Here is a 15,152-nt window from a genome sequence, read left to right as displayed (position 1 = left end):
CATTGATTCATGACGCAGGTCTCTGTTTGCATAATGTGACATAATACAAGAGTTTATTTCGGACATTTATTTTGCTGAAAGACTTAATTGTTTTATCATAGCAGTAGTAGCAATATAGTCAATAGATAGGGGCGACTGTGGCTCCGTGTGGAGCGGGGTCGTCCTCGGATCGGCTCGTCCAGGTGGCACCTTGTATGGGAGCTCCTGTGTTACGTCCCCTGACTAGACGGCCCTCTTCCAGAAAGAGGGCGGAGCTATGTCTTTCAGGTCTGGCACACCTGGAGCAACACCACCTGAGAGGCATCTCCTAATCAGTGGGCGGGACATATATACACCCCCAAGATCAAGTGACTCTCTCTCTCTCTCTCTCTCTCTTCACCTGAGCGGTGACCTTCCTGTGGCATGGTGCCTCAGTGTCGGCCACCAGTTGTGTGTCTTTGGGTCAAGCGGTGTCGGGTCCTCCGTCATGTTTGTTGTGTCTTTTCTCCTGTTGTGGTCAGTCAGGGAGCTCAGTGTTGTTGTTCATTTCACTATGTTCGTTCAGTGGGATCTTTTGTTTTCTAGTTAGCATGGGGTTTTGTTTTATTGTGTTGGCCTTGGAGACCCTGACGCCTTTTTGTTTCAGTTTTAGTTTACCTTTGTTAAGCCTTATCTCTGCTAAATAAATATTCCTTATTTTGCTTACGTATTTCACCTTATTGTTCGCCTCCTTTGTTCCACCCTTAGCTGTACCCCTTATTATGTGTACGTTACGGCCTGTGCCCCCCTAGACGACCGAGAGGCCGTAACATCCTGTCATCACGGTTTGGATGTGTGAAGATGACGTGTCGTGTTAAAGGGCTCCGAGTGGTCGGAAGACTAGAAATTGTGTAGAATTACAGCCTATTGGCCATATTGATGTAGTCATTGCTATTGTCATACACAGTAAAACAATAATGTATGTACAAATGACACTTGGTCGAAGAGGTCTGTGTGTCTGCTGCCTTTATCTAATGTCACTGTGTCCCTCCTGCAATCAGAGCTCGAACTCATCAAGTCAAAACATGTAAAATATCTATAATTACAATAAATCGATGTAGCAGCAGAATGTTCATGCCAAACCTCGTGCATGTCTTGGAGCCAGATACAGCAGTGTAGCTTTAGCCCTGTAGTCTAAATGTTTTAGTTTGAGAGGTCAACATGTGTTTCTTCCAAAAGACTACACATTCATTTGTATACAATAATAAGTATAATTCTGATAAGTACTGTTTTTAGTTATATGACATTGAATGCTATCCAAGCTTGCAAGCAGGCACACAAACAATCTGAAATAGTTGTGGTAGATCCAAAACCACAAATAAATGTGTGCAGAAAAACAACATGTGTTAAGAAGAACAATACTCAAAGGGAGCACTCAATAAAACTCAATTGTAGATAAACACAGAACTTTATAATATATTATTAAAATATGATACATATATTCTTGGCTAAAAACAGGAGAGTGAATGCCAAATTCAGGTAAAATAACGTATTTATGTGTCACAGAAAAGGGCCAACGGGATATTATCTTGTGAAAATAGAACAAGTCAACAATTAGCTTATCAGAATAAGAGACATGCTAAATCACATAAATAATGCATTTAGGCAGAAAGCATGTCCTCACACACTCTGGCACTATGTGGTAAGAAGGGCTGCACCATTCCCACGAGGACTTTCCCACTCAACATGTAGGAAATGGAAAACCTGGCAAGTACGTACAAGACCTGTAAGAATACCTGTTGGGTCCGGATGTTTTTTAATTAAATCAGTATTTCCCAGCATGGGAGTCTATACAAGATGATGATCAGCCAAAAATGTTGGTAATCATTGAAGTGAAGGGAAACCACAGTAAACAAAGACATCTAAATGAAATGAACATGTGTGCCAACAACCGAAAGCAAAGGCAGAGACGACCATCCGTCAACATCAGGAAGGATCACGAGGAAAGCAAATCAGCGGCAGGCAGCCGAGATTTGGATTTACTTCAGCCCGACAGATTAAAAACACATTGCTGGAAAATACAGCTGTCTATTATTCAAAGTTTTAAAAAAAAGCTTATCAATATTGACTTGAGGAATGGGCTAAACTATTATGCTAATGCCACAAAAGATCCTGCATGCTGTGCTTAGGCATGCTAAATACAGTGGTGGTATTGTTTGATACAAAGAGGAATGCGAGGGTAATTACTTAAAAACCACAAGGCTGACGAAAGCCACGCAGCAGTGTGCTGCCAGAATAATATTGATGCAATATGGCAAAAATCTTTCTCCTTTACACCACGTGGGTAATAGCAATGGCCAAGTGCGATGTTTACCGAGCCACAGCGATACCAAACAACCACGAAGCTCACATGATGTCAGTCAGAGTTCAGCAGCAGCTGAAGTTGACCTGTTACGAACCCCAGAGGGGCTTTCAGCTGACGAGGTGTTCTGCTTCGCTCAGGAGACGGTACGCCTCCTCTCACAATGACAGGCGGGATCTTTTTAAAATTTGTTTAATTATAAGACAAAAGACAATACATAGACATAACACCTAGAGAACGACGAAACAGTGGACACGACTTCATAAAGTCAGAGTATTGAGAAAAAGAAAAAAGAAAAAAAGAAAAAGAAATAAAGAAGAATGCATGTGTACATGTGTGAGCTTTTTAAAAATTATATTATTTAATTTTTTATTTAAAGAAACTAAATACATGGATGAAGGCATGATGTATATGTATGAGCGTCGGCTGTATGCATGTACGTGGAATTGAATTGGTTTCCAGGCAAGGGGAAAAAATAAAAAAATAAAATGAATTAAGATGAATTAACTAATCAATAAGATGAGTGGTGTTACGTTTGTACAAACATAGGGAGTGATGACCTGATGTGTGTTCTGCTGTGTTGTAAATGACATTTTCCAGTGTGTGATGTGTGTTATTCCTTGATTTCCAGTACATGAGGATTGTTTCCTTGGCGATAGTTAGGGCCACGAGAAATATTGTGCAGGAAGTATTTTTCAGGCTGACTGTATCTGACGGCGTAGAAACATATCTCAGTTGTAAGATGCAGATTTTGGAGATAAAAGGTTTTTACCTGTATATGAGGGTTGGTGGTATTTCAGCTCAGATTGGTATTCACTTAGATCATTTACTTATCTGTTTCTATCTTTTTTCCCCTGAGTAATTTAGTCATAATAATACAACATAAGACCCCTCCCTTTAATATATTATTTGAATACAGGGAGTGAGAGGGAGGCATATCTTCTGGACACCGGCCTGTAATCCGTTGACTGTTTTATTTTAATTAGCTGGCAGTTAATTGCATATCCTCGCCGTGGAGACGTTCACACGCACGGCAGGGATGCTTTCACACACACACACACACACACACACATTTAGACGCACAAATACACCCCCAAGAACAAGCCAAGTACGTTTCAGCTTGTCCTTGTTCCTGTCGTGTTTTTTTCTTCAATCTGTAAACTATTTCTAAACCAACTTTGAAACAGAACTTTAAAAACAACACTGTTGTGTTATAGATTTAGCTGTCATGTCATAAGGTAATATCTGTATGAGTCTCTTCCTATCATTTGCAATGTCAAAGTTGTGTCTGTTCTCCTTTAAGGATGCTAAAACACAGTTGGATTGAAAACTGATTTTCTAAATGACTGATCATGATTTTTGCTTTTGTGAAAGAATTCAACTCGCGTCGGTGACTAAACAGATAAATTGTCCCATCTAGTGGTCAATTGGGAAACTAATTGATTCACGATCAAAAGTTCCAGTCTGGTCTGAACAAGTCTAATGAAAAAGTTGTTTTGAAATGAAATAAATATCAGTTGTTTAAAGGGGCCACAGAGCAGTGATAAAGCTCCTGTAACTAAACAATGTTTGGCCTGATTTGTGTCTCATCAGAAACACCTTGAAAATAATTCCAAGTTCAAGCTTTTTGTGTTCATCACGACTATTCCTCGCCATTTCTTCTACTAACTCCACCTGTTTACTGCACCGTGACCCCTGACCTTTATGGCGCCACGTCGTTTCACCAGCCTTTGACAGATTGACACAGTCTGCGTGCCGAGTCACTTCAGGCCTGCACACGCAGGAACGGTGTCAGCGTCCTCCATGGCTTAGAAATCATTCCAGTCATCATAACAACCTCAGGATATATACTTTACAACAACACATTCACTGCATAGAACAATGCTACGGATGTTTGAATATACTGAGTGATGACTTTGATCATACGTGTGGTCGGTCATACAACATGTCTCACATTCCTGGCGCTGCAGAATCCCCTGCAGACCCGTGTCTGTTGTACGGTGTCAAAAGATTGTGGCGTGTCTATCGATATGTTCTGCACCAGTGACACCATCGTCTGCTCATTGTCCTGGTTATTTATCGTAGTAACGCCTCAGTTGGATTTTTGTTTTGCATTTCGGAGGAAAACAGGTCAGTACCGGTCATCCAGATGTTGGCTTCCCATGCTGTTACGCAAGCATTTAATTCCAAGGTTTCAGGAAAGAGTCCTGGAAAGGAGTGAAGGTGAGTTCAACAACTGAACACAACGGCTGTCTGGTATGTGTCAACAATCGTCAGACATACAGAACACGTCATAAATATGCATATATAAGTGAACCCTTGTGAATACACATGTGCGTACAGAGCACACACTGTCGCTCTCCATGAAGGTCGTGTGAAATGTTCAAAAGAATACACCTGTGTGTGTTTTTCAGACACCTAACCTGACCCTCACTGCCATTGGTCCAGCTTCATCGCCAGAGGCCGTGACAGACCAATAGGAGTGTGTGTCGCCGCATTGGGCCTGGGCGTCGCCTGTGGTAGAAAGTTTAAATGAGCGCGTTGGTCCCGCTGTGCCTGAACAGAAGCATCCATCAACATGATCCCCATCGTGCTGGCCTCAGTGCTCATTGCTAGCGGTAAGAACTCTGTGATTGTTTCCGTGTGGTTGCACGTTTGTGTGAGAGAGTGAATGTGCGAGCCGATTCCCACACGGGGAGCGAGAAGTGTCCGATTCTTTACGCCGTCTGTTTGTGCCAAATGTAAGATCCTAAAGTCATGTCAATAATCTCCATCTCATCAGTCATCACTCTCACGTGTGTCTCCTCCTCCTCCAGTCCTTGGGTGTGGCACCCCACCCATCGAGCCCCTGACTCCCCGTGTGGTTAACGGAGTCGATGCCAAGCCCCACAGCTGGCCCTGGCAGGTACGCCGACACGTCTGTTGATGTGTTTGGATTCATCGGCAAACCTTTTGGGTTTGGCATCTGCTTCGGAGACAAACCCAGGAAATTCTGCAATTAAATGATGTCAACAAACATCTATACACCCGCAACCCGCCTGAATGCTTTGCGTTGTCCTGTTTGGCGTCCAGATCTCTCTGCAGTACGAGAGGGATGGCGTGTGGAGGCACACATGTGGGGGATCTCTGATTGCTGCCAACTGGGTCATGACTGCTGCTCACTGCATCAAGTAGGAACACAGCTGAGGGACAAAGAAACACAACTAAACTAATGCCGACCACGACATCACATACGCACAGATCTTCTGTTAAATACTGGACTTATTCTGTGCTTCTTAACCCGATATAACCCTGAAAGAAAAGACAATCAGAGCATTCACTCTAAAAGCTGTTCTCTCCCCCCAGCGCCAAGCTCTCCTACAGAGTGTTCGTGGGCAAACACAACCTGCTGGGGGAAGAGGCCGGCTCCAAGGCCATCCTGCCCGAGAAGATGATCGTGCATGAGAAATGGAACCAGATCTTTGTGGGTTTGGGTAAGACGAGCGTCAGCGTGCAGCGCAAAGCAGTCAGAGTCGCACGCCACAACGTGCAGGACATCATAATCTCATCTCTTGTGTGTTAAGGTGACAAAGTGGGTTGACGCTCACATTCTATTTATTCCCTTTATTCCAGCGCATGCCTCCGACACGAGTTCTCCAATGTCATGCATCTCATTCTTCTCCACAGATAATAAAATGTGTGAGACAACATAAATAAGAATGGACCGCTTTAACCGTAGTGGTGTGCGCAAATGCAGTCAGACGGTCTTCACAGTGGGAGATTAGAGAATTCAGATTAGCCATGGAGGTAATTTATTTAAATGTACAATACATAAATAATGACTTTCTCCTTCTTTTTGTCTTTCTTGCAGAAACGACATCGCCCTGATCAAGCTGTCGGAGCCTGTAACTTTGAGCGACCAGGTGCAGCTGGCATGCATCCCTGCTGCTGGCACCGTGCTGTCCAACCTCTACCCCTGCTACGTCACCGGGTGGGGCAGGCTCTACAGTAAGGCGCTGTGTTTAGTGGGCGTGGTCTTGGTTCCCCATGGAAAAGGTGGGATGAAAACGACATGCTTGAGATTTTAGATGAATCCTTTCCGGGGGTAGGATGACTCCGAAATTGAAAATTTGGGTCGGACTGAGTTTGGCGCTGGGGGAAATGCTGTATAGCAGATTTGAAAGGTGTCTGGTGAATGTGGATGAGGGTGCAGTAACGGACCACCTGTGTGTTTTAGCCGGAGGCCCCATAGCTGAAAATCTGCAGCAGGCTTTGATGCCTGTGGCTGACCATGCTACCTGCTCCCAGCCTGGCTGGTGGGGCATCGCGGTCAGGACGACCATGGTGTGTGCCGGTGGGGATGGAATCGTGGCCGGGTGCAATGTAAGTGGTGTGTGTGTGTGTATGTCGTGAAGCAGATTGGAATTGGAATAAATACAAATGTCAAATCATAGGTGTAGTGGCTATTTGTCCTTCAACTTCAAACAAAACTATAAATCAAGCCGCCACTGATGCTCCGTGGGTTTCGGTGTTGACGCATGCAAAAGAAAGTAATGTCCATTTCCGCCTGTTATTATTCTGATCATTTATTTCTTAAACCAACAAAAAAGAACAAACAAAATGTTGACACTTCCTCTCTGATGCTGTGGTAAAAAAAACATCAGCCACCCAGGTGCATGCTGGTCCTGTGCCTCCCCACCTCTACATATAAACACAGGTGCCCAGTGTTACCCAATCAGTGAATCCTAAAACTAGATATATTAAACTAAATCACAACTAACATATAAAAATATAACCTAAATAATCAATATTACTTTACAATATAACCTAAATACAAATGTCAAATTTAATAGCTCCAACAATAGGGAAAGATTAGTTATCTTGCTGCCAAATAGTGTGACGGCTGTGTGATGCGTCCCCATTGTCCTTGGTGAAACATTGATTCTGGTTGTGATTCTCATAGTTGTGCCTTGCCGGTCTCCCAGCAGCGACACCAAATGCATAAAACATAAGCCGTCCTCCTCTCTGTGTCCAGGGCGACTCCGGTGGCCCTCTGAACTGTCAGAACACAGAGGGAACCTGGGAGGTCCACGGCATCGCCAGCTTTGTCTCTGGCCTCGGCTGCAACTACAAGAACAAACCCACCGTCTTCACCAGAGTGTCAGCTTTCAACGACTGGATCGACCAGGTGAGAGGGACACGCACATGGATGTTCTTTATTTTGGGGGGGGGAAGCACCTCCTCTTGACTGTTTCGCTGTTTACATTTTTCTCTAATGAATAAATATTTGTTTTTTCAGGTTATGATTAACAACTAGAAAATATGAAGTGACAATAAAAGATATCCAGCAAACCGTCTTGTTGTTGTCTGTTTGGATACCCACATCTGATTAACCTCCATCCAGAAGAATAGTGAATGAATCCTAAATGCTATGTACCAATACTCTGGTTGGAAAAAGAAACAATGTCAACAAATATCCAGCAGGTGTCCTCACTCACTAATAATATGAAATTGGTTCTGACAGCTTTCCAAATGAGGATACTGTGCAGAATGACCAATGGTTCTGCAAATACAGCACCGACAGATGTGAAACACTTAAAGCTTCAAACTTAAACACTTAAAACAAGCAGGGGATTCAAACTAAACTGTCACAACATGTCAAATAGAACCAAGTTGCATATTGGATTATAAACAGTGGTCGCCGTTATGAAATAGACACTTTATTCTGGATCGTGGAATATTCCTACTACCAGCTATGACATGGCCCTGTTGAGACTCCGCCCCCTGTTGAGACTCCGCCCACTCCTCCATCTGCCTGATGGAGCATCGAGGTCTGGATGGTGGAATATGCCGACTCCCAACTCTTCATCCACTCTGTCATCTTCATTGTGTTGTTCCTGTGTTTTAATTAGTGTGTAATGATTCCTTCTGGTCACATGACATCTATGACACCTGTCCATCCTGGAGAGGGATCCTCCTCTGTTCTCTCCTCAAGGGTTCTTACCTTTTACCCTGAAGGGTTGTTTGGGAGTTGTTCCTGATCCGATGTGAGGTCAAAGGTCAGGGATGTCTATGTGTAGATTGTAAAGCACTCTGAGACACATTTGTAATTTATGAAAATGGGCTCTACGAATAAACTGAATTAAATATAAAATATGGATCAAATATGCAGCTGGAAACTGACCTGGTTTGTCCATGTGACCTCTCAATGGGAGGGCTTGATGAAAACAATTAAACTGGGGAATGTATCTTTCCTCGTAATAATATTGCTCGGAATATTTCCCCTCGCTATGATGAGACGAGGATGAGAGTAGAGGGGAAATTAAGAAATAAATGCATCTCACTTTCTTTCTTTTGCAGTCAAATTTGCAAGATTCTCACGCAGAAACACACCCAGATCAGTTTTGACAGGGAAGATGTGAAATCGCCTTTACTGACATGTGAGAGAAGGATCGGACATGACACGCCCTGTGTGTGTGTGTGAGTGCATTTCTCTGATATGATGAATCACTCTTCTGAAGCATGTCTTTGGAGTATCAGCAAGTGATGAGTGATAACTATCTCATCTAAGCTCTCATGAAAGCTACAGCACAAGTGCAGCTCCCTGGCTAATTCGGTTTGATTTGGATGGAAATGGAGGATATATTCGAGGAAATTGCCCGTCTGCATTTGAAATGCATCCCATACCGTTCTGACAAGCACTTTGCATCGTCACATCGCACAGTAATGGCGGTGTAGCACAGCATCGACATGGAATGATTAAATAGTGAGTGCAGTAAGCCATCCAAATAAAATAAAATGATTGTGCTAACAAATATTTCACAAAAAGACGTGAAACTGCTGATCTCTGCAACACGGAGTTCTGAAGCCAGCAGGGGACTGAGGCCTCAAAGGAATGCTTTGTCTCTTCCTGATCTTTGTAAGTCAGGGTGCCCCACTTCCATCACACACACACACACACACACACACACACCGAGACAAAGAAAAGGAGAGTCCCCCAGGGGCGCTCTGCTGTTGTCCGGAATACCAATAAGCAACAAGTTCTAAGTTGATGCAGCTGCTCTTCAAGTTGGTGCAACTTACTTCAAGAGAACTGAGCAAGGAAGAGGGTCAATATACAAAATAGTCTGGGTAGTTTTCAATTAGTCCTTCTGTACAACAGAAGTCACAATATTGTTATCCATACTGAGTGCAAGCTGCATCTCGTGCTTTCATTGTCTTCTTCTTGGATTCCCCATGGTTGTTTTGCATTATGTTACATGTATTTGACTGAACTTGTAATGATGAGTTGATGCAAAGATCTTTTATGCAAAAGTGTTGCAGCGTGTAATCTTCACAGCTACAGGCTGAGAGGAAAAACCCTTGATGGGATGTTCCAAGAGCGCCTTTGTATAAATGGCTCAGTAGTAACACACTCGGAGAGGGAGGAGCGAGGAGGGGGAGGAGGATGCATGGAGGAGGGGGAGGGGCTTGGGGGATGATGAGCAGCCACTCTTGACAGCAGCATCTCCGCTCTGTCGCCCCGCGCCTGTCACCGGTCACCGGGAACCCGTCCGGACTCCACCACCAGCTGGACTGCATTACCAGTCCGGTGCCGTGCAGCCATGTGAGGAAGAGGTCGGTGACTTGGAAGCAAAAGTTCCCGCCTCACGAAACAAGTAGTTCAATGTGTGTACGTTTCATAAGGACTTGTTTGGCAGCTGAGGCGCGCGTGCAGGAGGAGAGGGGGGGGGAGCATGGACACCGCGCGCCGGGGGAAGGAGGAGGACTAGGTAGGCTGGTGGGAAGCTCATGTCCTTAAAGCGATACGACAAACAACAATATACATGTTGTATGTCATCTGGAGTCCACATCAAAGTGTTTGAATAATTATGTTTGAAAGATGTAATAAGGGTAACATTAATTGCCTTCCTCAAATTCTGCCTTTTTGAAAATATTTCAAAAACTAATTTGCAATATAAAATACTTATCCACAATAGACCGCTATAGTTTGAATCCTTTAAGCACAACCCATGAATAACTGTCTGAGTACGCCCTTGTCTACAAATCAACAACTTGTTGGCTTAACTTGTTTATGTTGTAAACAGTGTTAGTGCAGTGAACATATGCATATCAGTGGTTGGCCATGCAGCTGAGGGAGGGAGGGAGGCCGCTCAGTCACATGAGACGGAGCCTTTCCGTCTGCGAGATGCTGCATTATGTACAAGCATGGGTCTGTTTTCAATGTGGTCACTGCACACACACATGTGTGTGTGGTTGCATGCCTCTGTGGCATGCAACCTTTGGTGCATCTAGACTATATTTGCATGCATTTAAATGTTATTGTTTTTCATTTGTACACAAAAGGCCTTTATATCAATCAATGGCACCATTCACAGACACACGCATGCATGTGTCTGTGTCTTGCTGTTCCACGACACCAGTACCAACCTAAAGCTCAACTATGTCCTGCTACAGCTACAGAGCGCAGAGCCATGACACAACAGATAGACTAGTGACTGTAGATATCTGTGTATTGATCGTGGCCTCAGGAAGTGTGTGGACGTGTGTTTTTGCATGTGTGTGTGTGTGTGTGTGGCGGGCCAGTCATGTGCTGTTCTGACCTTTGAATCTACCAAAACACACATTTGATCAATACATTTTTTTCTGGAATTAAATTTAAATTGAAACTTAATGATATTATTTTACTAATGCAGTGTTGTGCGATTTGGGCCTCTTACATGTGTCAGAATCCAACTGCACACAGAAAAGCAATCCTCTTTGGAAGTTATATTAGCATCTTGACACATTTGCTCTGCTCTAGTGGGGCCAACAGCTAGAACAGAGCTGTATCTGGCTCTGTTTTAGCTCAGTGGGGTCAGGGGGTCGTCCTGCAACCCCAAGGTGGTCAGTTCGATCCCCGCTCTCCCCATTAGCTACAAGTCGACGTGTCCATGAGCAAGGCACTGAACCCCCAGTTGCTCCCCGGGCGCATCACTGCAGCCCACTGCTCCTTCATGACTAAGGAGGGGTTAAATGCAGAGGATACATGTCGTTGCCTGTGTAATGAGAATAGATTGAATCCAATTCAGAGGAAATGTATTTATCTTGCAAAGGAAAACACATTATCTTGTAGTCATTAAAACACAATCATGTACTTTGGGAAGTAAAAGTTATTAAATATAATTAGTAATTATGAATGGCATGGTGCGACGGCTGTGTTTCCTTGTTATATGCACCACTGATTGTCTGAAATCAATAAGAGCATTCAAACCCTTTTTGCTCACACTAGGTTATCACACACACACACACACACACATCATCTAATAGCTTACACATTCTTTGCTTTTGCACCAATTTAAATTGTAAACTTGATACGTTACATTTAGTGTCACGAGACTTCTGCGAAAATGTTCCTCTGGATATTTTGGAAATATTCTGCAAAGCAGCGAGGGACGTTGTATTTACAGTAATCACAGTTAATGAATATGAGGGTTCATTCCCTACAATGATGCCACTAGTGGGGCAGATAAAAGCTTTTTTTTAATATAAGAATCGTGCAAATTATGAGTTATTTGGTCAAATCTGCCCGATTGGCCATTCAAAAATCCAAGATGGCGGCTATTGTTCAAGAGGGGTCTCCAAAAATTAGTTTCTTCATAAAACTGTTTGTATTTCCCCGATTTGAATGATCTTGGTGTCCATTCTTATGTGTGTAAGTAATCTGGAGCTAATCACGCTAATTTATTAGACTTGTGACCAAAATGTTGTTACATTTTCAAAATTCAGAAAAATGTTGATGATAAAAAAAAATTTAAACATTTAATTCAGATGTGAAGGTGAAGGAAGTTCCGAAGTTACACCAACATCCTCAGAGGGCCCCATCTGATTCAAACAGAAACCAACTCTTGCATTGGAGAGCAGATCAAATGCATCACTGTCACCGACTCCGAGTCAGAGCTATCCATCTCTATTTGGCTTGGTCATAAAATGCCTGTAAAGGGACGGATACATTTGAAATGAGTTCTCAACAGCCAGCCCTGGACTGTTGCAGTATTGTCCTCAGTTGGCAGGAGGAGGAAATATGTGGTCTCATTAGAAATGCATTAGAGGGAAGGGAGGGATATATAGAAGCAAGGAAATATGCTTTTATCTGTTGAGCTCTGAGGTAGAAATCTCTCCAACTCATGCTTGAACCAAGTTCTCTCTCCCTCTCTCCCTTTCTCTTTCTTTCTTTCTTTCCTTTCCTTTCTCTCTCTTTCCCTAACTGACACACACACACACACACCTCAGTGACCCATTTAATATCAGCAACAAAACTGGCAACTATATTCCCACACGTTCCTCCTGAAAACACATTTCTGCTGAAACTCATTCAAAATAATTCAGTGAGGGAAAGTGCTTACTGGCACCTTCTTTATCAGTTTAATAACTTCATCACTCTCTGTCTGTGTAAAGGAAACGCGTCTAAAAAAGGATGTTTCAACACAGCACTGCAGCCGAAAGGCACTTTCTTGTCCTGTAATATACTCTCCTATCTTCCACAGATTAGTGTACGCAATGAATGAATTATGTTCTGCATTAATTATGCTGTCGATAATAAACTACAATACATCGTCCAGCTTTATTAGACCCCCTCCTAATGCGCTTATTGCTTCTCAGGGAATATTGACAATAAAACCCTGGTGCAAAGAAGAGAACATGCATAGGAAGGTTATTCCATATGTAGATCATCTGCAGGGATAAAGAGAGCTTGTCCTAGTGACTCGTCAGGGAGAAATTACTTTGCTGGACCACGTGACAGGCAGGTTAACTGTGTGTGTGTGTGTGTGTGTGTGTGTGTGTGTGTGTGTGTGTGTGTGTGTGTGTGTGTGTGTGTGTGTGTGTGTGTGTGTGTGTGTGTGTGTGTGTGTGTGTGTGTGTGTGTGTGTGTGTGTGTGTGTGTGTGTGTGTGTGTGTGTGTGTGTGTGTGTGTGTGTGTGGAGGGGGGGGATGTCTGGGCATACACTGCTGAGAAACAAAACTCTTTTCTTACTTTCCAGGGAGATTCTGCATCGTTGTGGACCTGGCACCATGCTGTAGACGTCAGACCCAACTCTGAAGTGTCATGTGTCCCACATGAGTCTGGAGGCGGCAGTTCAGTCGACCATGGAGCATGACCTGAGGACGGGCCTGTCGGTGTGGACCATTATAGCCATCGTTTGCAACTCTGTGGTGGCCGTCCTCATCCTCATCCTCTTCGTCATCCTCTACAAGGCCTGCAAGGTGCCTTCACAACAAGAGAAAATGGCAGTTTTTACAGCAATGCCGGAGAAGAAGAAGATCCCGGAACAGAAATACCTGCTGACCACAGCCCGAGCATGAAGGACACGGTCATGAAATGTAGATATAATTCAACTGTGTCAGTCTCGCAGAGACCAAAAGTAGAAATGGTGTTTGTAAACTAGCTGGATTCTGAACTTTGAGTGATCTTCTACATTTTTGCTTCAACTACTCACTCATATTCACGAATACTCCTCGTTATTTCTATTCAGTAACTCCTTGTGTTCTACATGAGCAAACATGTTCACATTTCTCCACCAGCCTCTCGTCTACGCCACTCAGCAGAGCGGGATAGATAGATAGATATATACTTTATTAATCCCCAAGGGGAAATTTGTCGTCACAGTAGCAGCACCAATAAACTAAACACACGAGAATAAAATATAAATAAATATAAAATATAAAAAACAGGGATGAAGATATAGATGTATACAAGTAAAATATAAAATGAAGTATATATATGTATATAAATAAAATGAAACATATATGTATATATATATACACACACAAACAAATATATATATGCTAACTGCATTAAGAGTTGTGGCAAGTCCAACCACAACAACAACAAGCAGGCCCAATCCTCTTATCTCTGCTGTGCGGAGCGGGGACTCTCCATCTGTCAGTTTGCTCTGCGCAGACGGACCTCCTCTACGTCAGCCTTCTTCACGCCTCCATATCACACAGCTGAGAGGATGTGGAGGAGGAACTGCAAAGACACAAATGATATGGGGATATTTTGGGTTGACGGGGTTGGTTGAGAGTGACAACAACATGTTAGAGGTAAAGAGAAGAAGTAGATGTAACGCACAAGCGGTTCGTGTTTGGCGACTGCATCACTAATAACGGCAACGGCAGAGCTGCCAGAACCAAAAGCCGAAACGTCGGGATGGAGGGAGATGCTGCAGGAGAACGTGGGAGAGTCACAACAGGGCACAGGGGGAGACGGAGGGAGATAAAGGACAGATTTATCTTGTGGAAATGATCAAGTTCAAGTGAAGAATCAAAGCGGGGAAGGCTTTGATGTGTTGTTTACGGAGAGGGAGCTCCAGGCCCGTTTGACAGTCTCCCTATTTGACACACAAGCTTTCACCGAGCCAACTCCACTGGGAGTCAAAGCAGCAGCAAAAATGTTACTTGTGTCCCAGTGCCGCTCTTTCATTTTATGATCTGCTAAAGTCTGAATAAGATATTTATATACAGCCGTAACCAGAAATGACAGACTTACTGAACACTCAGTCTCCTCCACGTGAATATCGTATTGTTGGAGTGAATGTACTGGAGTTAACGCACTAACTGTGTGATATCAATATTGTCTCAAGGATGAAAGAGAGATAATGTAACAAGCGGTCTTACGTGTATCTCCATCATCAATATAAAAAAAGCTGCATATCTCAATATGTTTTTGAATAGGAACTAATGTTTATTAATAAAAGGGCCTTTCACAGAGGTCAGGTTTTATTTTGTGTTTCAAAGACAAAGATCTATCTCATGTATGCATCAACTTACTAAAATAATAATATGCTGGACTTTCTGTTCAGCACTTTCTGAT

General features: G+C 43.3%; 1 protein-coding gene across 1 annotated transcript; it reads left to right on the top strand.

The window, feature by feature from the left end:
* Positions 1-4,883: 4,883 nt before the first annotated feature.
* Positions 4,884-7,646, top strand: ela3l (elastase 3 like). Its single transcript, XM_056418923.1, has 8 exons — positions 4,884-4,938; positions 5,137-5,225; positions 5,393-5,490; positions 5,666-5,793; positions 6,170-6,307; positions 6,537-6,682; positions 7,335-7,487; positions 7,599-7,646. The coding sequence occupies exons 1-8, from the start codon at positions 4,899-4,901 to the stop codon at positions 7,614-7,616; spliced, it is 810 nt and encodes a 269-aa protein (XP_056274898.1). The 5' UTR covers positions 4,884-4,898; the 3' UTR covers positions 7,617-7,646.
* The last annotated feature ends 7,506 nt before the right edge of the window (positions 7,647-15,152 follow it).

Source organism: Pseudoliparis swirei, chromosome 7 (genome assembly GCF_029220125.1).
Source record: "Pseudoliparis swirei isolate HS2019 ecotype Mariana Trench chromosome 7, NWPU_hadal_v1, whole genome shotgun sequence".
In the NCBI taxonomy this organism is placed as follows: Eukaryota; Metazoa; Chordata; class Actinopteri; order Perciformes; family Liparidae; genus Pseudoliparis; species Pseudoliparis swirei.
This window is presented reverse-complemented; position numbering and strand designations above follow the sequence as displayed.